The 22,493-nt window shown below is 52.7% G+C and overlaps 2 protein-coding genes across 9 annotated transcripts in view; one reads left to right on the top strand and one right to left on the bottom strand.

The window, feature by feature from the left end:
• Txndc11 (thioredoxin domain containing 11) overlaps window positions 1-11,852 on the top strand; it is a 60,659-nt gene extending 48,807 nt beyond the window's left edge. For all 8 annotated transcript variants that reach the window (XM_074059569.1, XM_020167252.2, XM_020167253.2 and 5 more), the window contains 5 exons: window positions 805-1,597; window positions 4,134-4,276; window positions 4,598-4,707; window positions 6,796-6,876; window positions 11,115-11,852. In XM_074059569.1, coding sequence (XP_073915670.1) covers window positions 805-1,597; window positions 4,134-4,276; window positions 4,598-4,707; window positions 6,796-6,876; window positions 11,115-11,736 — 1,749 coding nt within the window. In that variant the 3' untranslated portion in view covers window positions 11,737-11,852. The remainder of the gene's footprint in view (window positions 1-804; window positions 1,598-4,133; window positions 4,277-4,597; window positions 4,708-6,795; window positions 6,877-11,114) is intronic.
• Snn (stannin) lies at window positions 11,766-20,843 on the bottom strand. The gene is made up of 2 exons (XM_020167236.2): window positions 20,730-20,843; window positions 11,766-14,460 (listed from the first exon to the last, which is right to left on the bottom strand). Exon 2 carries the CDS (start codon window positions 14,371-14,373, stop codon window positions 14,107-14,109), a length of 267 nt encoding a protein of 88 aa, XP_020022825.1. The 5' UTR covers window positions 14,374-14,460; window positions 20,730-20,843; the 3' UTR covers window positions 11,766-14,106.
• Between the last annotated feature and the right edge of the window lie 1,650 nt (window positions 20,844-22,493).

Raw genomic sequence — 22,493 nt, 5'->3', positions numbered from 1 at the left:
CAGTAAGAGTGCCTGCCTAGCAGAACTCTTGTCCAAAAAAGGATGGAGATGGTTCTGTGTGGGAAAAGAAAGCAATTTAAAACACTGTTGTAAAGGGCTAAAGTGACATTTTATGACAAGAACTATTCAGACAGTTTTTCTGTGCAAATACATACATTTTGAGTTAACTCTATAAATATTGTTACGAAACAATATTTTTTTTCTAAGTTGGAAATGTACTCATTAAATGGTTTTGTGCACACATACTCTGTTTTTTTTTTTTGAGGCAGAGTCTTGCCTAGGCCATTCTCCTACCTCAGCCTCCCAAATGCATGTGCCACCGTGCACAACTCTCATACGCTCTTTAATGAAACAGTCCTGCATAACTCATCACCAGTTAGGTAACTGCAATGAGATTGCATTCTAGTTAGCACACCATTCTTTTGCAGAGAGTAAATGCCTTTGGATCATAACTTGCTCATCTTTCTTGTGGAAGTAGAGTTGGGGACAGGGGTGGGGAGTAAAGATGCTATTTGGAAATGGAAGCATCTTGGAAAGGGTGCTCCTGGCTAAATTGGTTAATCTCACAATTCTTTTCTGGTTGTTTGACAACCTGGACACACGTCCTTGGCTGAGCTGCTTTACCTCGCTGGACTTTGTTCTTTTCCTGTGGTGGGTGGACAACTCTAAAACCCATTTGTTTCAAAACAATTGGTTCATTAGTATATTGACATGTTGGGACCAATAAAGTAGTCCCCTTTGCTAGTAGCCTTTGTGGTGGCCGAGCCACTACTGGTGCCTTACTAGCACTGCCCTGTCTTTCAGATCACCGAAGTGGCCTTGGAGTACAACAACTGTCATGGGGACCAGGTGGTAGAGCGCCTTCTTCAGCATCTGCGGCGGGTGGATGCACCCGGCTTCCAGACCCTGGCGCCAGAGCTGCCAGCCTCGCTGTCAGACGTACCACTGAGGACAGCATCCCGCTGCTGTAACACCGTGGTGCTGCCCCAGGGGCACGCCTTCTCCAGGACCCACAATGTCTGTGAGCTGTGTGTCAACCAGACTGCCGGGGGCACCAAGCCGAGCTCAGTCAGTGTGTCACAGTGCAGCTTCTTCGAGATGGCGGCGGCTCTGGATTCTTTCTACCTCAAGGAGCAGGCCTTCTATCATGTAACGTCAGGCAGCATGGAGTGCAGCAACTTTTTAACTTCCTACAGCCCTTTCAGCTACTACTCTGCGTGTTGCAGGACCATGAGCCAGGGCTCAGCAGGCCTTACTGGCTCTCAGCAAGATGTCTTTGAAACCCCGGCCATTGCCTTCTCTTCCCTGGAGAGCAAATGTGAGGCTGCTACCCCCAGCTCTGTTCCTCACATTGAGGAGAGCAGGTATCTCTTTCCTGAAGCGGGCCTCACGCGCACAACCTTCACAGGCCTGAGCTGCAGAACCAACAAGACCGTGAACATCTACCTTTTGGATTCCAATTTATTTTGGTTATATGCAGAGAGACTGGGTGCACCAAGCTCCACGCCCGTGAAAGAATTTGCCACAATTGTTGATGTGAAGGAAGAATCCCACTATATCTTGGATCCAAAGCAGGCCCTCATGAAGCTCACCCTAGGTACTATACTGCAGGCATTCGCTTTCCCCACAGAACAGCTTGCATTGAGGGATCTCATTATGCTTGCTTGTAGGGTGATGTCAGCTCTGCAGCTCATTTTAGGTCTTTGGACAGTTAATCCTAAATTAGCTTTATCTATTGGTCATCATTTTAAAAGAAGCCACTTTTGTCTATTAAATGGAGCAGAGACTTCCTCACTCTAGGTTTGTCAGTTAGGCTGTGCAAGGGAAGAGTTAAACTTTCTAGATTGACAGCTTGCCACATTTCCTAAGCAGAGGCAGTTGTGGTCAGTACTACCTGGTTACTGTGCTAGGCAAGGAGGTGAGAGCCATCCTGGGGGACGCCCAGGGGCTGATGAATGTGGCCATCAACTCTAAAGAATTATAACCACGAGACAGGGAGAAGTGACAAGAGTTTTGCCTCCCTTTTGTCTCATAGTTTTGACTGTAGAGCATCAAGGCCACCAGGCCTGATTTGTCAGCTGCAGCTTTATAGCACTTGGTGACCTTGGGTGCCTAGATTACAACAGTGTCAAGTACAGTAAACATGACAATTGCAAACCAGCAAAACCACTTTTGGGGGTTGAGGCCGCACTATGGGAAAGCACCCCGAGCTTTCCCCTGGCTGCTTAGCAGCAGTAGCCAATAGCAACAGCAGCAGTCCTGTTCTCAGGACTTTGGTGAAGTCCTGCTGGACACTCAGGAAGTGAGAATTCAAATCCTTGTTAGTTCAGCCTCATCAGAAACTCGCAGAGGTGGTGTTTGTCAAATGGAGCATGGAGGAATTGGTAGGGAAGAAATTATTTTCAAGTTTAGAGCATGAAAGCAAGAGCAGCCTCAGTATCCTAAATACTAGTCTGCTGTCCTCTTCACAGTCCAGGTGAAAGGACTCAAGTAAACGATGGGCTCTTTATACAAAATTACATCTTATAATCATAAAAGCTCCTCAGTGCTTAAAGGAACCCTTGTGTGTCCAGTCACTTTGTGGAGGATATGACCTTTTGATATTACAAATTATGCCCAGCTCATACTTTCTAAGAGTATTTTGGTGTATTGACTTTTCTTCGTTTTTTAACTCCCACTCCGTGTCTCCCCATTCACAATACAGACCATCCGCAGGGTTAGGCTGAGGTGCGTATGAGGTAGTCAGGGTAAGAACACAGCCTGTGGGAAGCACCAGGAGGCCTGGGTTTTCTTAAAATAAAACAAGTGTGCGGTTTTTTGTTGTTGTTGTTGTTGTTTTTAAAAGAAAGTTGTTATTGGATTTTCCTGAATTCTGTTCTGTAGTACTTAAAACTTTGATGAGTTCATAATATGTTCACTTTGGATTAACGACTGTCTGAATGAAACTTGCAGGGTTTTTTTTTTTGTGGTTTTTTTTTTTTTTTTTTTTTAAGCAGTAATGGTGTTTGAACTTGGCCTCATGCTTGCTAGGCAGGTGCTCTTCCACTTGAGCCACTCCACCAGTTCCCTTCTTCAGGTTTTGTTCCATTTTGTTACCCAAACTGAATTGTTTGGCTCAACTGTTCTTTGTCCTGTAGCTGGTGACAGTTTTTAGGGGTCCTTGTGAAACAAGCCATGTTGGCTTAGAGAGTTAACTCATTAGTCAGCTATCTGTAGGGCATCTGCAGAATTCACACTTCATTCAGATTAGGAAATAATTCTGTGTTACGTTCCAAAAACATAGCCAAGCGAGTGTTACTCAAACACACTAGTGAAGTCTCTTTAGTATTCACATGATGTTCTTCACCTCCTCCTTCCTCCCTCTGTGGAGCATGGCATTGTCCATTAGGACCTCAGAATGGATGGCGGGAAGGAGGAAGAGGGAGGGAGGGGGAGGGGACGGGGACGGGTGGAGAGGGGAGGGATTGAGAGAGAAGTGAAACTTCAGAGTGATGTGCTGAGGCAGAGGACCAAGTTGATGGTGTTGGGGGTAGGGTAAAACTGTTGGTTTGAGTTAGAGGTTGGTTTGAGTTGATTATTTATGAGTTTTATTTGTGTTTTTTTTCCACTACCTATCATTGGGTTTATTTTTGTTAACCTTTTTAAAAAGAAGCTGGAAGAACTTTTAACTCTTATTTCCTTGTCTTCAAATTAATGAGAATTGAGCGTCCTGTGATTGTAGCCTGTGGAGTTAGTGCATTTCTAGCAATGCTTGTCGTTCTTAGTGTTTATTGTAAGTTGAAATCTCTTGAGAACAGTGTGGCATATTAATGGCGTGTGCTTTCTTACTTGGTATGCTTGTGGACCCGTCCTTTTAGAAAAGAACAAGATAGAATTCCTACTCCTTGAGTACTAGGTCGTCTAGTGCTGCATGGTATTTTGAGACCTAAGGGACCATCCTCCAAGTTAATCCTACCAAAGCTGAGGTGGATGCCACTCTGGGCAGCTTTGTGCAGGGTTTTGCTTGGAGGTGAAGTGATAAGAATGTAAGCATGGGAAGCCTTTGCAGTTTTTAAAACGTGGAGTTTAAAGTAGGCCAGCTACTCTTCTTTCACCTAGAGAAGAGTTGATCTCATTTTCTCTTTATTTTTAAGAGTCTTTTATTCAAAACTTCAGCGTTCTCTACAGTCCCTTGAAAAGGCATCTCATTGGAAGTGATTCTGCCCAGTTCCCTTCTCAGCATTTAATCACTGAAGTGACAACTGATACCTTCTGGGAAGTAGTCCTTCGGAAACGGGTATGGAGTCATGAGAGGGACAAGAGTCAGGCCATGCTTCCCTCTTAGAATAATTCCCAAAGCTGCAGTTGTTGGGGTGAGCGGTTGGGTTTTGACATGTAGATCAGTCTGAGGGTGGAACATGAGTGAATTGCATGGGAGTTTTCTGATTGTAGAATGTCCTTAAGAAAGCACATAATCAGAAAGACCTAAAGATGAAAAGCTTGATTATAATTTCTGCATAGGTCATAGCAATGAGTGAGTGCTTTTGGATTCTAAGCACAGTAGGGAGATGAGGTGCCCGTGTTCCATTGGAAGTAATGGCCTCTTCCTTTCCTGCAGGATGTTTTGCTTCTTTATTATGCACAGTGGTGTGGCTTCTGTCTATCCCTCAATCACGTCTTCATCCAGCTAGCTCGGCTTCTGCCAGGGGACACATTTACTGTGGCCAGGTAAGGATTCCCATTCCACAGTGTGATGTGGCCTTGCTCTCCCTTGCAGCTTAGCCCTTGGCATTTCAGAATTGCCCATTAACTGTGGGTAAGACTTGATTGGATTTAATTGTCAGGCTGAAGCCATGAGCAAAGCCTCATTGAAACTTTTTCCTAATGAATTCTGAATGTCCACAGTGCTGAGTATGTTTAGTGCTAACTGGATTCGTGGGAGGTGAGTATAGCTTTGGCTCTTTGGAGGCCCTGGGAATGAGGCTCCTATGATAGCCATGTGTTCTAGTTTTGTGATTCCATGGGTACTCTATGTAGGTTCTTATATAAGTTTTAAATAGTTCTGAAGATGTAAGCAGTTTTGGCAGAGATTGCTTAAAACTATACCTTTATAAAAACCTCTCTAGATAGATTAGAGTTAAATATAAAAGGTTGAATCACAGAAAAGATAGAAGATAGAATATTGAATTTGGTAGTTCTTTTGAGAGATGAGAACTTTCCGAAGTAGAAGCAATTGAAAAAATAAAGATGAACGTACTCCATTGAAAGTATGTGCAGTGAAATCAAATAGAGGAAAACAGACTTAGAAAAGGGAGCCATTCTCACTTGGTACTCTCAGTGACTGTGAGGAGTAATTAGAGCCCTGTCTGCAGAGAGACTTGTATGTCCACATGACTTCTTCCGTGGACCACCCAGTGAAGCCTAGTGGTTATCACTGTTTTTAATCCAGAAGTAAACTGAGGCACAAAAAGATTGGGTAACTTGCCTAGAGTCACACAGTCTGTAAGTAAAGAACTAGGATTCAGAATCTGGACTTTGTACTCCAGACTCCCTTGCATTCAGAATGGCTAGGGACAGGTGAGAGCAACGCCAGTGTGAACAGAGGACGTGGCATTTTTCATGTAAGAGACAGTAAATAAACAGCTGGGAAGTTACAACCTAATAAATGTAAGTTAAAATACTAATAGTGTCATTTACACTTACTAAATTAATGCTTTTAAGTGACAGAATTGTGAGTTGATAAAGTGAAATTGGTACAGTCAGATGGAGCTGATGAAATGAGTAAAGTTGGCATAACCCTTTTGGAAAGTATTTTGGCAACATTTGCAAGAAATCACAAAACTTCTGATCCAGTTAATTGCATTTTGTGGAGTTAAGGAGGTGGGAATTCTAGAGAAACATGGGCTGGTCCTTTCAGCATTGTGGATGGCCAGCAGTACAGGAGCGGTCAGTTAGTCATGCTGGCATTCAGTGGTGTTTTTATCTATTCATGAAAGCGATACTTTCATGTAATTAATTGAAAAGAACAGAGTATAAGATATGTAACTGCTCCTAAAACTGCATAAGCTTACAGACCACACCTGAGCTAGAGTCCCAGCAAAAAGGACCAAGTAGCCCAATGGAATGCTGGTGGATTTTTAGTGTTTCAGTTTCAGTTTGCTCTTTCATTGAACGTCAGAAGAAAAGTCATTTGATTATAGGATATAGTGCCCAACTGCACTTGGTGGGAAGGTGGAGCTCTGCGGTTTCAGTTGCATTCTTGCAGACAGCAGAGGATAGGCCATTCTGTTAGAGCAGTGGGGAAATTGTTCTCACTCACTAAATTTCATCCTTTACAACAAACACAAGGTGCTGGTTTCCACCTCCAACCCCACATCAGTTATGCTTGTGAAAACATCCATTAGGAAGATGGCTGCAAACATTTCTGTCTTCTGTGTGCTCTGTTTGTGAATATTGGCCAAGCAGCCACTATCCCTGTGCTGGGGCAGCTCCTTCCCTGGAGGACGCTGGGGGCACACCATGCTGACCAGTGTGTATGGGAGTCTCGTTACATGCCTAGCTTGTGCCAGCTGTGGAGGACTGGGTATCTGGAGCAGCTGTGCCTTTCAGGACATTCTGTGCCCCTCAGTAGAGAGGATAGTAGTATGTCCTGAAAGTGTGGGTGCCTGGCTCACCCCTGGCAGTGTCCTCACCAAGGGGGTGAGGCCAGTGAGGGTGGATCATGGCTCTTAATGATGGAGATGAGAAGGTTCTTTCAGGTTCGAGCTTCTTGGGCTGACCTCTTATTTCTCTGTATTTTCCCTTTGCTTTCACCAGGATTGACGTATCTCAGAATGATCTTCCTTGGGAATTTATGGTTGACCGTCTTCCTACCATCTTGTTTTTTCCCTGCAACAGGTAAGACTGAATTTTTTTCAGTATTGGGCAGGTGGCATTCTTGATGAGGCGTGAAGATGGAGTGAGTTTAAGATAGAAGTCATCATTGACTAAACTGTTCAAAAAATGTGCCATTAGGGCTGGTGGAATAGTTCAAGTCTTGGTGCCTGCCTAGCAAGTGTGAGGCCCTGAGTTAAGCCCCAGTACTGCCCAAAAAAGTGCCATTAGAGACATAGGCTAGAGTGCTTGAGTGTCAGAATGGCGTGTGTGGTGCTGGTTTACTTTGAAGTTTGCTCTTCCCCGAGTCTGTCTCTTACACAAGCAGGCACGCACAGGTGTTGTTGGCTTTCATGCCTATGTGAGCATCCAGAGGATGCCATGATTGACAAGGAAGAGTTCCTGTTTGCCTCAAGCTTTCCAGGTGAATGTTTCTCTTTTAGCCCTGCTGACACCCCTCATCCCTCTTCTCCAGGAGACCCTGAAAGGGAGCGTTCTCTGCCTGTGTGCCAGTCGTTGTCTGCTGTGGGACTGTCACCATGATCTTTTCTCACTTGCTAAATGCTATTCCAAAATCAATTGCTATGGCAGCTGTGCTGAAAGCCCCAGCAAGCAGGGACAGGACATTAGAAGGGGTAGCCTTGGTAATGAGTGAGCTGCCTTGCAGCAGAAAGGAAATGAACTCTTGGCCCTTTAAAGCCAAATGAGCTGGAAGCTGGCTTTGTGTTTGCTAAAGCGTGATTCCTTTTTGTTTTAGGCTGGGTTTTCTCGGGGGTCTGCTCACATCCTCTATGGGAAATGTGTTTGCGGTGTCATTGAAGGAGGGCCCTGACCCGCATGTCCAGTTTGCTGTTCTAATTTCCTGCCTCCTTTTACGATTCATTGCACCCTGCTCTGCTTCTCCTGGCCCTCCACGAGAGAGCTTCCTTTGTGTGGTGAATCACTGCCTTGGTTTTGCCCCTCGTCCAGCATGTGCTGGAATACTGCGAGCAGTGTGGCTCACTCTAACGAGTGTTTAAATTGCTACACAATTAATCAAAGACTCATGGTCATAACACTACCAATTTCATCTGTGTGGGACAGAGCTGGGCATGTAGTTTGATGATATGTAATTTTTGAATTTCAAAGCTACTTTGAAAAAGCATTAAAGTCATAGCACCCAACATGTGCATTTGCTGAAGGAGTTCTAAGCAGATGGAGGGAGAGTGCAGGCAGGACTTGAGGCCTGCACGGGGATCGTGAGCACAGCACTGAGCTCATCTCCAGACCCGCAGGCCATGTGCTGCGCCTCCTGTGCCCCTTGAATGGAAAGGTCAGGAGTGAAGCACTGAACAGGAAGGACTGCCCAGTTCTGTTAAATGGAGAGAGCTTGGTAAGCCAAGGCCATATTGATTTGGAATGGAATTTTTCTCATTTCCTAAAATCAAATGGTAGACAAAAGTGAAGCAAACTCATCAGTAAGTCCAAACAGAATGTTTGGCTCAGCCAGGAGGCAGGTGGACAAAGGGTATGAGCTGACAGCTAGAAAAAGAGGAAATGAAAAAAAATGTTGGCTGACTGTTTTCACAGTCACCTGTTTCTGCTATTTTTAGTGAAGTATAAAATGGTGTGTGCACTATGAGCACTGCAAGGCTGGGCATGCACCGTGTGAAAATGGGCACAGACGGGAAATGTCAAAGTGCTAATGCTTGCTTCAGAGGATGAAGCAAGTGATTTGACCATGCTGCTTGTGTGATTTACATCCCCTGCAAACTGTCTTCATTCCATAAAGGAATGAAGTGATTTGACCATGCTGCTTGTGTGATTTACATCCCCTGCAAACTGTCTTCATTCCATAAAAATCACAAAGGGGAGACCCCATATGAAGAAGCCTGTCCTGGGCCCAGTGCAGCCTGCCCAGCTGCTCCTGTTCCTGTCTTACCTGAGGTAGGGGGAGGTTGGGACACAAGGGAGATCATCACCTTTTCTGCACAGGGGCGTTTCAGAGCTGCTGGAGTAAATAGCAGCCTGTCGATCTCTGGGTAACATTTCAAAATGCACGTGCTCTCGCCTATCCCTGGGCCTCCATGGAAGAACCTTACTTCTCCCAAGGATCACCAGCCCCTCCCTCAGGATGGCGGGCGGGGGGTGGGGGGTTCAGACAAACAGTGGGGCCTCTTACCACCATGCCTTCAAAAGGACTACTTTCTAAAAGCAATTTGTTGGTATTTTGTGTCTTAGCTACTTCAAAATGTGTGAAAGTAGCTGAGTATGGTGGTACTGCTTGTAATCCCAACCCTCAGGAGACTGAGGCAGGATTACAAATTGAATATAAGCCTTGCTACATATCAAGATCCTGTTTTACAAAAACAAAAATAAGTAAATCAATAAAAATAAAAAGTAGCCGGGCACTGGTGACTCACCCCTGTAATCCTACTTGGGAGGCAGAGATCAGAAGGATCTCAGTTCAAAGCCAGCATGGGCAAATAGTTTAAGAGACCCTATCTCAAAAATACCCAACTCAAAAAAGGGCTGGTGGAGTGGCTTAAGTGGTAGAGCACCTGCCTAGCAAGTGTGAGGCCCTGAGTTCGAACTCCAGTTTGATTGATAGATAGGTAGTTAGGTAGGTAGGTAGAAAGAAAGAATACACAAAAGGATTTTCACATGGCTGTTAGGGAGTTGTAGTATTGCAAGAACTCTTAAGATCATGTGCTTAAAAATGTCCTGTGCCTCCAGAAAGATATGGAAGTACCTCACAGCCCTTCCTGAGGCAGTGACCCTTGCAGCTGCCCTCTCCACAGGGGCTGTGCTGGGTGCTCTGTGCACAAGTTACCATGCCAAGAGAACCATGCTTTAGAGGAGGGATAGCTGTCCATTTACCCAAAGTATAGAACAGTTACAGGCAAGGCCCCAAGTCTTCTTTTTCTTTCTGAAAGTTCCCATAAACATGTAAATTGGGACATGCCTGATTTTAATTTCCTTGTGATTTTTAGTTGGTAGGGAAAGGGGCTACCCATTAATGGAACACCTTTTGTTGTTGTTAGGTATTTGGCTTCTGGCTTTATGTGTAGAGAGTGCACGTTTTCATTCATTCATTTGTTCATTCATTTATTTGGCAGTATTTGGGTTTGAACTCATGGCTTTACACTTGCTAGGCAGGTGCTCTATCACTTTAGCCACACCTCCAGCCCTTAAGGAATTAGTGGATTCTTAAGGAATTAGGCTTTTTTTTTTGGACAGGGTCTTCTATGTAGCCCAGGCTGGGCTTGAACTCACAGTCTTCCTACCTCAGCCTCTGCATTGTTGTTAGGATTGCATGTATCACCATGCCCTGCTAACAATGCAATTTTTAAAAAAGCTAACAAAGATTGAGCATTCACTTACATCACTTAATCCTCCCAGCAGTCCTGCCCATGAGGCAGGTGATGCATCGTCCCCCATTTACAGAGCTCAGGTCACTTGCGTGAGCAAATAGCAGTGAGCGAGTGGCCTTGAGTCCTTGCTGCTGTGACTCCATTCCTTTAACATCCAACCCCAGGCATAAATGCACAGGGCGGGCATTTTGATGTAGGTGGCCAGATTGTGTGTGCCAGGTAAGTAAGAGTGAGAGAGAAGCCTCAGCTGTTAGACAATTAAATAACAACTTCTGAAAGGGAATTTCTAAAACCAGAATTGGAGCAAAGCTTGGGGAACCGCCTTCCTGACTGTGCTCCCAGAGCCAGGCAGCCCTCATTCATTCTAGTCCTTCTGGTAGCCAGTAGCACCTCCTTGGGGATGAGCCCAGTGTCCCCCCGGGTGGGGTAGATCACCCCCACCCCCGATCCCTGTTAAGAATTCCTGTAGATTGTTTGCAGTAAATGCCTGCTGAAGAAACTGGCCGAGTGGTTCAGGTTGTTCTCATTTCACCAGCATTGTCAATGGCCACAAAGTCACGGTGACAAATTCTGTTCCAGGACGCCCATGCTGCATGGCCACTGGGTCTCACAAATCATGCAGAGGCCCCTGGAGCACCTTGGTTGCCCCTGGCTTTAGGCTTGGGGCTAGGAGCACTTGTCTTTCTGAAAGGTTGCTCCTGAGCCCTGTTCTTGGGAACAGACACATTTAATATAAGCTGCCTCAGTCACAGCAGGAGCATATGGGACAGCCTCAGCTCTGCAGAGAAGGAAAATGCTCAGAATGCTTTCTGTTGGTAAGAGTAGCGGCCTGACCTCCAGGAACACCTGGTTTTGGACTGTGCCTTTTGGCATGACTCTCACCTTTGACTCCTCTCCCTTTCTCTCCAGAAAGGACCTAAGCGTGAAGTACCCTGGAGACCTCTCCATCACCCTCCCGAACCTGCTCAGGTTCATCTTGCATCATTCAGACCCTGCCTCTGCCCCCCCGAGCTTGGGTCCCCCTTCTACCGAAGAATGTCTTCAGAGCAAGGCAGTCTTAAAGCAAGGGCACATTGCCCACCTGGAGAAAGAGATGCAGAGGCTGAGAGAGGAGAGAGGCAGCCTGCACCGGGCGCGGGCGCAGGTGGACGGTTGGCTCCTGCGCACCCGCAGGGACAGGCGCCGTCTGCTGCGGCAGCAGCGGACCCTGGAACGGCAGCATAGCCTGCTCCGGCAGCACAGCAAGCAGCTGCAGGCCCAGTATGCACAGAAGGTCCGAGAGCTCCAGGAACTGGACGGCACTTCAGATGCCCTCTCCGAGAACAACGCATGGCTCAGGGTCCTCATGGCCACCATGGAGAGGAAACCAGAGGGCCAGGACAGGGCCAAGGACCCAGTCCCCCCAAGACAGGCACAACCTGACCACCCTGAGCCCACAGGTGCCCCCTGGTTACCTGGAGGCATCCCTCCATCTTCCAACGCCAGCTCCATGCTGGCATCCGAGAGGAAGAATGAGAACAGGACAGACTGATTTTTGCAATGACATGAAGGAATCAGAGGTGAAATCTGTACATTGGGAATATATTTATGCAAATTTTATTGAAATTTATTGTAAATAAAGAATTTTCTCAGTGGTCTAGAGAATCACCTTGAATGTCATTCAGCTTTTATTGAACAGGGACGACATCCCTCCCACTTATTGCACAAACTTGGTAGCTTTGAGTCAGAAACAGTAGCAGTCCATTTGAAGATGTGTCTGAATAATCATTTCTGAGTGGCTCAGTGTCAGCTCCCTCCCTGCTCCCTCCTGTTGCTTCTGCACATGAAGATGGAAGCGTCGTTTCTTGACTAGTCACAAAACCTGAATGCAACAGTTGGGCTACTGAGAGAATTCAAAGGGAGGTCATAACTTACTAAGCCACTGGAGCGCATGGCTCTGATGTCTATGCTTAAAAAAAAGTAGCCATTGATGCATAGGAACAGGGAGAACTCGTGTGGCCATTTGCTACTTCTACAGGCATCTTCAATTTCCTCCCAAAGGACCCCCCCCAACTGGCACCCCATTGTGCCCGACCCCCACCCCACCCCATCCCCCTCTGATGGCCTGACCCAGGCTCCCACGATGTCCCTAGCAACTGGCAACATCTAATCAGTTCTAAAGGAAACTTCACGGCATGGTAAAGACCAGCAGATGGACAGTCCGTTCCAGAGCCAGGCTCGGGCTGCAGATGCAGGTGCCAGCAGCTCCTGGGTTCCTGTGCTTGGAGCTGAAGGACACACAGCTGCTGGCTGTGGGGGAGTGGAGGTAGAAAGCCCAGAAGTCCAGAGCAGACCTTCCCCCACCTTCCCTGGGCACCACTGTTCTTCCTCCTAGGTCGGATTGCAGCTCCCACCCCATCCCGGGGTGCCATGCCCACCCAGCTGCTGCTCGCTGTGCTGTCCCTCACCACTTCTTCCTTGGCTGGGCCATCCTGTTAGGGACCATAGCATTTCCTTTCCTGCTCCCAAGCGCTCTGGTGGCCCACTTGTGGCACACAGGGCCCCATTAGCTATCTTCCCCATCCCAAGCGGTTACTGAATGTGACCTGGTTTAGGTGCATGGTGCTAAAAAGTGTTCCTACAGCTCCCGGCTTGGGGTTCCAGAACATGGATTAGTTCAACACGCTTTCGAGTGGGGATGCCTTCAGCCTGGCTTAGAAGGTAGGAGCTCTGCACGCCCTGCGCCCCGAGGTGAAGCCGGGCTGACCTCACTCGCGTTCACTACCCATCATGAAGGTTTAGAATGGGAGCTCGCGGACACGGACACCCTGAGATGCGTGCCACCTGCTGAGTGCCTGGCTCCTCACCTGTGCACATGCACGGTAGCCGTGGCCTCCCAAAGGCGGCCAGTGCCTTCAGAGCCCAGTCAGGGGACTAAGTCTACAGAGACTTGAAGCAGAGCAAGTGAAATCCAGTACCCAGCAGGGGGTGGGTGGTCATCAAGAGGGAACAAGTGCGTCTCCGTCTCCTCCTCCTCCTCTCCAGTGCAGAAAATTTTGACACAAAACAAAACAAAACCCTTTTCTCACTCCCCCGGGCCAGTGAGGTTTCAGAGAAAAGGCAGCCACCACGGCCCCTGGCGTTCCTGTGAGGTCCAGAGCAACTTGAGCGAGGCCCGCGCCTGCCCGGGCTGCTTAGCGTGTTCAAGACCAAAGGGGAGGAAGCTGCTCTGCTACCAAGATGCCCGGCAGCCTCAGGACCCGTGCCCTCACTCGTCCTTCACCAGCTCCCAAGCTAATACAGCAGCTTCCTGGCAGTATCTCCGCCGTTGCCAAGCTCGGCTTTTTAACTCGCGTCTACCTGGAGAAAGGGGAGGGTGCGGTCCTCCTACCCGCTGCTAACCAAGCAGAAATCACCAGAGCACCCCAGCTGGTCAGCCGCGACACACGAACTGACATTTCACTTCCTTTCCACACACACACACACACACTAGCGGCCCTGCCCAGGGCGACCCGGGCCTGACGAGCCTAAGACCCTCGTGAGTACAGCCATAACCACAGCAGTCCCGCGGGCTCTACGCGGTGTTTTAAAAATGAGCAAAGAGGCTTAAGCACGTGCTTCTGTGGCCTATGTACAGTTCACAGGTTGCGCAGTTCACGCGTTACAGTAGTGGCTCCGTCAAAGACAGGCTCAGCTAAGCATTCAAGTAACAAAAGCGCCAGGAGGCCACGAGCCCCTCAAGGTCAGGCCTGCCCACTGCCTGCAATGGGCAGCTGGGACCGGAGTCCGTGCATGCGATGAAGCCCGCCGAGGCCATGCCAGCAATGTCAGCCCCTCGTCCCAGACAGCAGCGCGTCTGTGGTTCTGCTCTCCCAGCGCCTCTCGCCGGCTGCCCACAGGGCCTGGAGCCTCGCAGTCCACGTCAGCCATGCACGTCTGGGCCGTTCGCGGTCATCAGCTTGGCCTTCCTCTCCACGCACGGCCCCTTGGCTGAGTACTGCACCAGCAGGAAGGGCTCCTTGGTGTCGCCATCTCCCACAATGCTCTCTTCGTCCTCCAACTGGCTGATGCGCTGCAGACGCAGGTAGCACCAGCAGCCCAGGATCAAGGCTCCCAGGGCGGCGATGGCAATGAGGATGACAATGACTGTGACCACGCCCGTGGTGGGGCTGTGGTCCATAATAGACATGGTGAGCGCCTGCAGGGGCTTCCTTGGTGGGAAGCTCTCGGAGTAGCTAGCTCAACAGGGCTGGAACTCAGGCTGCACACAGGAGTCCTGAAAGACAAAGAAGGTGAGGCTACACCAGAGGCCACCGGGGACCTGGGCTGCTCCCAGCCCCAGCTGCACTTCCACTGGGTCCCGGCGTGCGTTTCTGTTTTTTTCAGTACTGGCATTCAACTCTGGGTTTCAGGTGCCCTACCACTCGAGCCACACTGCTCAGCACTTCCCTTTGAATTTTCTTTTCGAGACGAGGTCACTCATTTCCCCGGTCGGCCTCTGCCTCGCGAGTAGCTGGGTCACTGGGGTTCCGGGCACGCACCGCACCCTCATCTCATGAAAACGTGCTGTTGGCATTGGCTGCTCTCCAGCCTGCTTCTCCGAGTTCCTCTCATGAACCTGCCACGCAGCCGGACAGCAAGTTCCCTTCACTCGGCCCCAAGCCGGAGGCATGGGAGGGGGAGGCGGGACACCACGACAGCTGAGGCAGAGGCTGCAAGAGGGCCGCAGGCTACTGTGTGGCTCTTCTGTTGGAAGTGCACATTCTGGAAGCCAGCACCGCTAGCACTAGGTCTTCAGCAGCCACCAGGGGACTACAAGGAGCCAGTGGCTTCCTGAAGGCTAGAGAGGAGGGATTTGACAGCGGGGAAATGCCACCAGCCCCTGTGAGGGCCAGGTGACAGAGCACTCAGCTCCTTCCAGGACTCCCAGGAGGGCGCAGCAGACATGTGCCCTCAGCTGGCCATAGAAGACCCTCGTACACAGGGGAACACTGTAGACTAGGGCCAGGCAAACGGGCAGAGGGTCCCAGAAAACGCAGACACACTTTGGGGAAGTGCGGGGGTGTGGGACAGCTGACTTTCTGGTGCCCAGGAGCCACAATGCCAACAGGTCAGTACTGCAAAGTGCCTGTGGGAGTACCAAGGGCCAGATGCAAGTGAGATGCAGGGAAGCCCTGCTGAAGAGGAGCACTCCTGAGGGTCACCGTGATTGCAGGGGTGTGAAGGCAGGAAGGGGCACACCGCACAGGCAAGTTGCTGGAGCATCAGCCTATGGAGGTAGGGTGCGGCTCGGGTGCTGAGGGAGTGATGCCAGGGCTTGGAGGACCAGGACCTCAGCCATGGGACCATGGCACCTTCAGACAACTCTCCACCTCAACGGGCTCCCACATCCTCTCTGAGGACAGGTCTGCCAACGGGCAAAGAAGATGGAGGCTGCGTGACACACGTGAGGACCCAGATTCCAGTCTCCTGCTCCCCCTCTGGGCCCAGCTGCACGTGGTACCCCAAGGCCAGCCAGCGACAGCCCCCAGAGGTCAGAGCTGCCGCGGGCCCTGCGCCCCCAAGCTCCTGCTCTGTCTATGGAGCCGATCAAAGTACCTGTACCCTGTGGTCATGGGACAGGGACAGGCCTGAGGTGTGGTCCACACAGGCCAGGCACACAGTCTGCACTCAGTGAGAACTGGGCATCTGAATTCCCGGCTTCACTTTCCTCAGAGCCACAACGCAGGTAGAAAGTGTGTAAGTTTTTCCCTCCAAACAGGGTCCAGCTGTTGGTTCTTGAGCAGTAATGGCCTTACTCAGAAATGGCTCTTTCCTGGCTGGAGGGCTCCCAGGTGCCAGGCCTGGTAGGTCCTGGGCAGCTAAGTCAACTCCCCAGAGTGCCTGGGGACCAGGCCTGGGGTCAGGAGGTGGCCTGGGGTCAGGAGGTAGCCCGGCCACCTGAACTCATTCTGCCGAGGCCTTGGGCAGAACAGTCCATGTCCCTGGAGTCCACAGCCTTTCTGTGACTTCTGCCCATTCGGGCGCAGGACCCCTTGCCGCTGGAGGACACGGGACGCGCTCAAGTGCTCAGAGAGCCATAGGCCCCAGCAGTGCTGACCTCCTCCCGCCCTCTCTTGGCCCGGGTGCTCTTTCCCTTACCCCGTTCAGTGGCTCTCAACTGCGGCCACCAGCCCCCACCCTGGGGGTACCTGACCGCACATGGGACTATTTTTGGTGGTCACAAATGGGGTGACTTGTATTTATGGGACCTTTACTGGTATCTCATGCGTAGAGGCCAAGGCTGCTGCTAAACAGCACACAAGGCACAGGACAGTCCTCACCACCACACACCACCATACATAGATGACCTGTCCCAAATGCCAACAGCGTGGAAGTGGAGAAAACCGTGATGACCTGGTTCAGGCCCACTCCAGCAAGGACACCCTCCTGACCCGGAAGCCAGGAAGGCACCTGCCCCCGGGCACTACCCAGGACTATAGGCCTGGCTTCTGGGGCACAGCTGGTAAGCACCTCCTTCCCCACAGGGTCACGTGCCAGAACTGTCCTGCTCCCGACCTCTGCCTGCCCTGTGCTCTCTGGCCTGCCTCCACCTCTCCCTGGGCCTCTGGGTTAAGTGCTCCTGTCTGATGGCCTCTGGACAGGAAGGTCAGGCTTATCAATTTGGAAGGGGAAGTGTGTGTTGGTGGGGGCAGGACGGGGCAGGAAGTGAGAAATCAAACAATGGTACCATGACCTGAGCGGGAGGCCCAGGAGGTACCCAGAACTAATGAGGAAACCACGGCACAGCTGGCCAGTGCCAGCGCAAAGAAAGCCTGCGAGGAGTGGGAACCCAGTGAGGAGTGGTGAGCAAGCCCGTCTGCTGTCCTGTCCCGGGCTCGCTGGTAGGCAGAGCTGGGTATATGGGCCTCTTAGCCCTAGCAGAGCCCAGCCACCTGCCCCTGGCCCGTGGCCCTCCCCTGAAGATGCTGCCTGTTCCTTTTTCACTCAGCAAGTGTTTCCTGGAAACAATCAGATCATGTCATTCACTCTCAAACCATCCGGGCCTCAGAAGGGAGTCCAGACTCCTGCCAGCCCAGGCTCCTTGACGCCCTCCCTGCAGACCCACCCCACCAGGCCCCCGCCCCTTCTGTTCCCTTGGCCTGACCATGACTATCCTGAGGCTGGCTCCTTCCTGTAACCGGGGACTTTCTCACAAGATGTCCTCCCAGAGCACCTGGCCCCTCGCCACCGCCTGTCGGTCTCTTTCCTGAGCTCCCTGCTCCCTTCAGCTCCCAGGGTCAGGGCGCCTGTCTCCCTGGCTGCTGTCCCACTCCCCCCGACTCTGAGTCTGTCAGAGGAGGGCCCATGGCCACACCCTCTGCCCTAACACCACACACAACAGGTGCTCTGTGAAGGCTGGCTGAGTGTTCCAAGCCTGGGGCGGTGGCGGGTGTTAGAGGAGAACCCTCTCTCATGGGGACAGTCAGGGGTCCCCAGTCCTGAGCTAGCTTTCCACCTGCAGGCCACACCTGAGTCTCTGAGTACAGGTGCCCATGCCCACCCCCAGCAGCCTGTGGGAAACCCTGGCAGCAGGCCTGGGCCCATGGCAGGACAGGGACAGGAGGAGGAAACTCAAAGCGCTGAGGGCAGCTGGCTCCTGGGAGCCCCCTTTGCCTGGCTGGATCCTGACCCTTGTTGCACCTATCTTGGGTCTCCCTCAGGCTCCTGTCTCCTCCAAGCCCGCTGACCCCTCACCCTGACCTGGCAAAGGGGTCATGGTTCAGGCTGGGGAGATGGCCAGGATGAAACTGGAACCAGTTCACATCACAGTGGTCTCCGCTTTTTCCCTGATCCACTCATCATTACACCCCTGATTTGCAGATGAGGAAACTGAGGCACAGAGCGTGTAAGTGGACTGTGCTAGAGGATAGATGTGAATCTAGAATCCTGGCCTGGAAAGGCAAACGGAGGGTCTTTCAAGTGCAGAGGGGCCATGCCAGGGCCGGGGCCCAGCCAGCAACTGGAGGTCTCTGGCACTCACAAGTATCTCACCAGCTCCCTCGGTCAGGACAAAGCCTGGCATCCAAGGCCAAGGCCACCTGGTCCCCTCCAAACAGGGATAGCACCCTCCTGCTGTGTGTACCCTCATCCACCCACCATGCTGGAGAAGTCCAGGCTCTGCAGAGCCCTGTGTCCCCAAGCCTCCTCAAGGGAGGTTAGCTGGGGCACAGGACACACCGTGTCCCCGGCCAACCCTGCTATGTGCCTGGAATAACAGCGATAACAAATTCCAGGTGAGCACTGACCAGCACAGGCCCGGGTCACTCCGCTGTCACCCCAGGCTGCAGTGAGACTAGAACTGTCAGGCCCGGCTTCCCAAGCCCCTGAGTAGCGAGTAACTGGGTCCCAGGACACCCCTGGGTTCAGAAGGGCAGTCCCAGCCCCAGCCACCAGCTAGCTCAGGGCATGACCCTTGAAGGCCCATGGCTGCTCTAGGTCACCGTCCAGGGGAGGGGGTCCTTGGTTACCCCTGCCTCTTCGTGGGATCCTGATACTAACCCCTCACCCCAGTGGACGTGCTCAAGGACCAGAGGACCAGCAGGGCTGACTGAGTCCCGGGCCGCCGCCTCTGGCCTCAGTTTCTCAATGCGCAAAGTGGGCCTAAGTTCCTTGTCTCAACCCTAGGATCAGGAGGCCTGCTCCAGGCCAGTGCCACAAACAGCCCCTTCCCCTGGGACACGCTGTCTGCTCCCCCTCCTCCTCCTCGCTTAACTGGGCACATCACGAGTGCTGCCGAGCTCAGCTGGGCACCAGCTCGTCACCCTGCCTGCAACCTCCACCCCCTGGCACTTCTCTCGGAAGCTGGGGGATTGCCCTGCTTACAGGGGCCAGCCATCCTCCAGGGACTCCCAGCACTGCCCCCACCCCCAACAAAGCCACCTGCAAAAGGTGCCGACCATCCAGGCCCCCCACCCTCTTCAGGGGACCCCAGTTCAGTCAGAAACTCCCAACCCTGACTTGGGAAACAGGCCTGGAGTGAGACCAGGGCCCTGCTGGACACATCCAGGACACCGGTGGAGTGTCTACTCTGTGCCAGGCCCTGGGAGACACAAGCCGAGTCACCTAAGCCCCCGCCCTCCAAGAGCCCGAACCAAAAAGAGCAGATGGGTAGCTAACATTTATAGGGTGGGGGTGAGTGCCATTTTCACCCCCACCCTCTCCTCCACATGAGAAACACACCCCAGAGCTCCCCAAGTTCCCAGGCAGAAAAGGAAGCCCAGCTGGCAGAGCTAGCAGACTACCCCAAGATCAGTGGGGACCTCCTGCAGCCCAGGCCTGGGGCTCCTGCTGATCATCCTCAGGTCAGCCTATTTGCCGAACAACTTTGGCAGTAACAGATGTTACAAAAGTTGCTGGTGGTTACTATGTGCCAAACACCGAGCTAAACACCCCATACAGATGCACTGAAATTTCTGCCTCACAACTCCAGAGTTACTACTCTCCGATTGGCAGATAAAGAATCTGTGGCTCAGAGAGGTTAAGTCAATTGCCCAAGGTCACACAGCTCAAAAGTAGCTGCGCAGAGATTCAAACCCAGGCAGCAGGGATACTAAATTCTGGATCTCAAACCAGACTCTAAAGTGTCATATTCCTGATCCCAGCCTCTTTCTTCCCAGTGTCTAAGGGCCTAAGGACAGGTGAGCCGCAGTCTGGCCCCTGTGGGGGCTGTCTGGGTGACCTGTGCAGAGGACTGGATGCTGGAGACTCGAGAATGACAGGCACCTCAGCAGCTCCCGCGTGCCGAGCGCGGGCGGCGTGCAGGCGCGGTGCCAGGCGCGCTCCACGCACCCTCTCATTTAACCCTGCTAGGCGACGCTGCGTCTCCCCCACTCTACGGAGAAGCAAGGCGAGGCGCGAGGGAAGCAGGGGCCAGGCCAGGCGGCGACAGCTGGAGAAGGAACGACAGCTGGAGAGGCAACTCAAGTCGGCCTGACCGGGGGTGGGGGCGAGACGCGGGGCCACGGGACCCAGTCATGCCCACGCCGTGCAGTCACTTCCGACGGAACCGGGCACCAAGCGCTGCAGCTCCACCTCAGTTTCCCCACCCAGGAAATGGGCACCAGACGTTACCTGGCTCCTCATCCCCCAGAGCCCTCCTGACCACGCTGGGGGCTGCCGGGACCCCCCCACCCCACCGTCTCTCCCGGGATTTTTGAGAAACCCCAGAGTGCCCGCGCTGGGCGAGGAACTGCGGGCCGCGGCAGGGGACTCGCGCTGGCGCGGGAGAGGACTCCCGCCCCCCGCCGCCTCCTTTGTCCCGATCTCACAGCAGCGCAGCGGACAAAGAGCCCCCGCCCGCGGGCGCGGCCCCCCGGAACAGACCCTCCCCCGAAGCCGCGCCCCCGCCCGGGCCGCCCCTCCCCCGCCGCAGAGACCCTGGCCCAGGGCGCAGCGCCCCCCGCGCGCCCTCACCCCGTCCGGGGCCGCGCCTTCCCCTTCAGCAAACCCGCGCCCGCCCCACCGCCCAGCCCGCCCGGCCCGGCTCGGCTCGGCTCGGCTCACCATGGCGCGGCCCGCAGCCCGGCCCGATAGTCCCGCAGCAGCACTGCCGGCTCGGCTCCGCCCGCCCGCCCGCCAGCCCGGTCCCGCCGCCGCGCACCGTCGGGACGCAGAAGCCCAGTTCTGCGGCGGGCGGGGCGCCTCAGGCTCCGCCCAGGCCGGGGGCGGGGCCCGATGGAGAGACCAATAGGAGACCGCGCTGGGACGGCGGGGCGGGGCGAGACGGGGAGGAGTCACGTGCGCTCGGGGCCCAGGCGGCGCGGCGGGGCGGGGGCTGAGCGCAGCTGGCAGCACAAGAGACAGGGGGCGGGTGGGACCTCGGTGCGCGAGGATTGGCCCGCGACTGAGCCCTCCCTCCGCGGGTCTTTTCCCCAATCCCGGCCCGCAGCCCTGTTCCCGCCCTACAAGAGGGGAAACTGAGGTACATAGCAGGCAGGAGTGTTGCACACCGCCTGGGAGCTGGGGCGGGGCGCTCCAGGGCAGGGGCCGGGGGAAGGCACCTCTGAGTTGCTTGACCTTGCTTGGGAGGGGAGCTGGCCTTTCATTCAGTCGCTAATTCATTCGCTTATCGGCCATCCATCCGTTCATCACCGACCCTGTTTTTCTGCGCCAGTCGATCCCGAAAAGCCAGATGCCAGCCAAACCAGGTTGCTGTCCTCGGAACCCTCATTCGGCCGTGGGCTGGGGCTGGGTTAGTTTTAACATAATAACCCTGTGGTCAGGCCCCCACCCAGTATCATGTCCTTTACTGTCCGCTCAACACATATTTGATCAAAGTAACTCCAAAAGCAAGCATTACCCCGCCTTACAGATGACAAACTCGAGGCTCCAAAAGCCAGAAGTACCACCTCCTACTCCGGTGGCGCAGGATTTGAGGCCAGAAGTATCTGCCTGGAAGCACAGACGCGCCTCGTGGTGCAGGAACTCGCTCTTTTTCACCAAGAAGGCAGCCCAGCAAGAGGACGCCAGCTGGGGCAGCAAGACAGGTAAGAGGGTGGGTCCTTCAAGCCTCCTGCGGTTCAGGCCCTGGGAAGACAGGAGGGGCAGGTGGAGGTCCTGGGAGCGGGGGCCTGTGGGGCCTCAAGCAGAACCCTCTGGAAGGCCCAGCTCACAAAACCGAGGAGAAACAGGAACTCTCACCCTCCCATCAGTCGGCTCTGCTGGGCTTTCTGGGTTTTGCCCCATGGGATTTCCTCCAGCTGGACCGTTCTTCCACTTCATCCTTCACATCTTGCTTTCAGGCTTCTTGCTCTGGAGGATCTCCCTGATCCCCCACCCAATGGTGGTCCGCTTCCTTATTCTCTCCTGACTATTATGGAATTATCTTTTTTTTTTTTTTTTTTTTGCAGTGCTAGGGTTGAACTCACCTTGAGCTGCCACTCTGCCAGCTCTTTTTTGTGTTGGGTATTTTTGACATAGGGTTTTGTGAACTATTTGTCTGGGCTGGCTTTGAACTGTGATCCTCCTGATCGCTGCCTCCTGAATAGCTGGGGTTACAGGTGTGAATTGGCTGGAATTACACATTTTTGAGGGCATATGTTTAACTTTTGGTCCTTGTCCCCCAGGACCAGTTCTGTGCCGTTCACTGCTGGGTGTCTGCATGACAATACCTGGCATACAGTAGGTGCTGAATAAAGGTAACTTGAATGAAGAATCAGACTGCACTGCTCCACTCTGGCGCTGCCGCACCCTAGCCAGGAAAGAGGCCAGGCCCAGGAGCTAAGCAGGAATGGGGCACAGAGAAACAGAAGGAAGCCAGGCCTCGGG

This window comes from Castor canadensis, chromosome 17 (assembly GCF_047511655.1).
Source record: "Castor canadensis chromosome 17, mCasCan1.hap1v2, whole genome shotgun sequence".
NCBI lineage: Eukaryota > Metazoa > Chordata > Mammalia > Rodentia > Castoridae > Castor > Castor canadensis.
The sequence above is the reverse complement of the archived record's forward strand: the minus strand, read 5'-3'. Positions and strand labels throughout refer to the sequence as shown.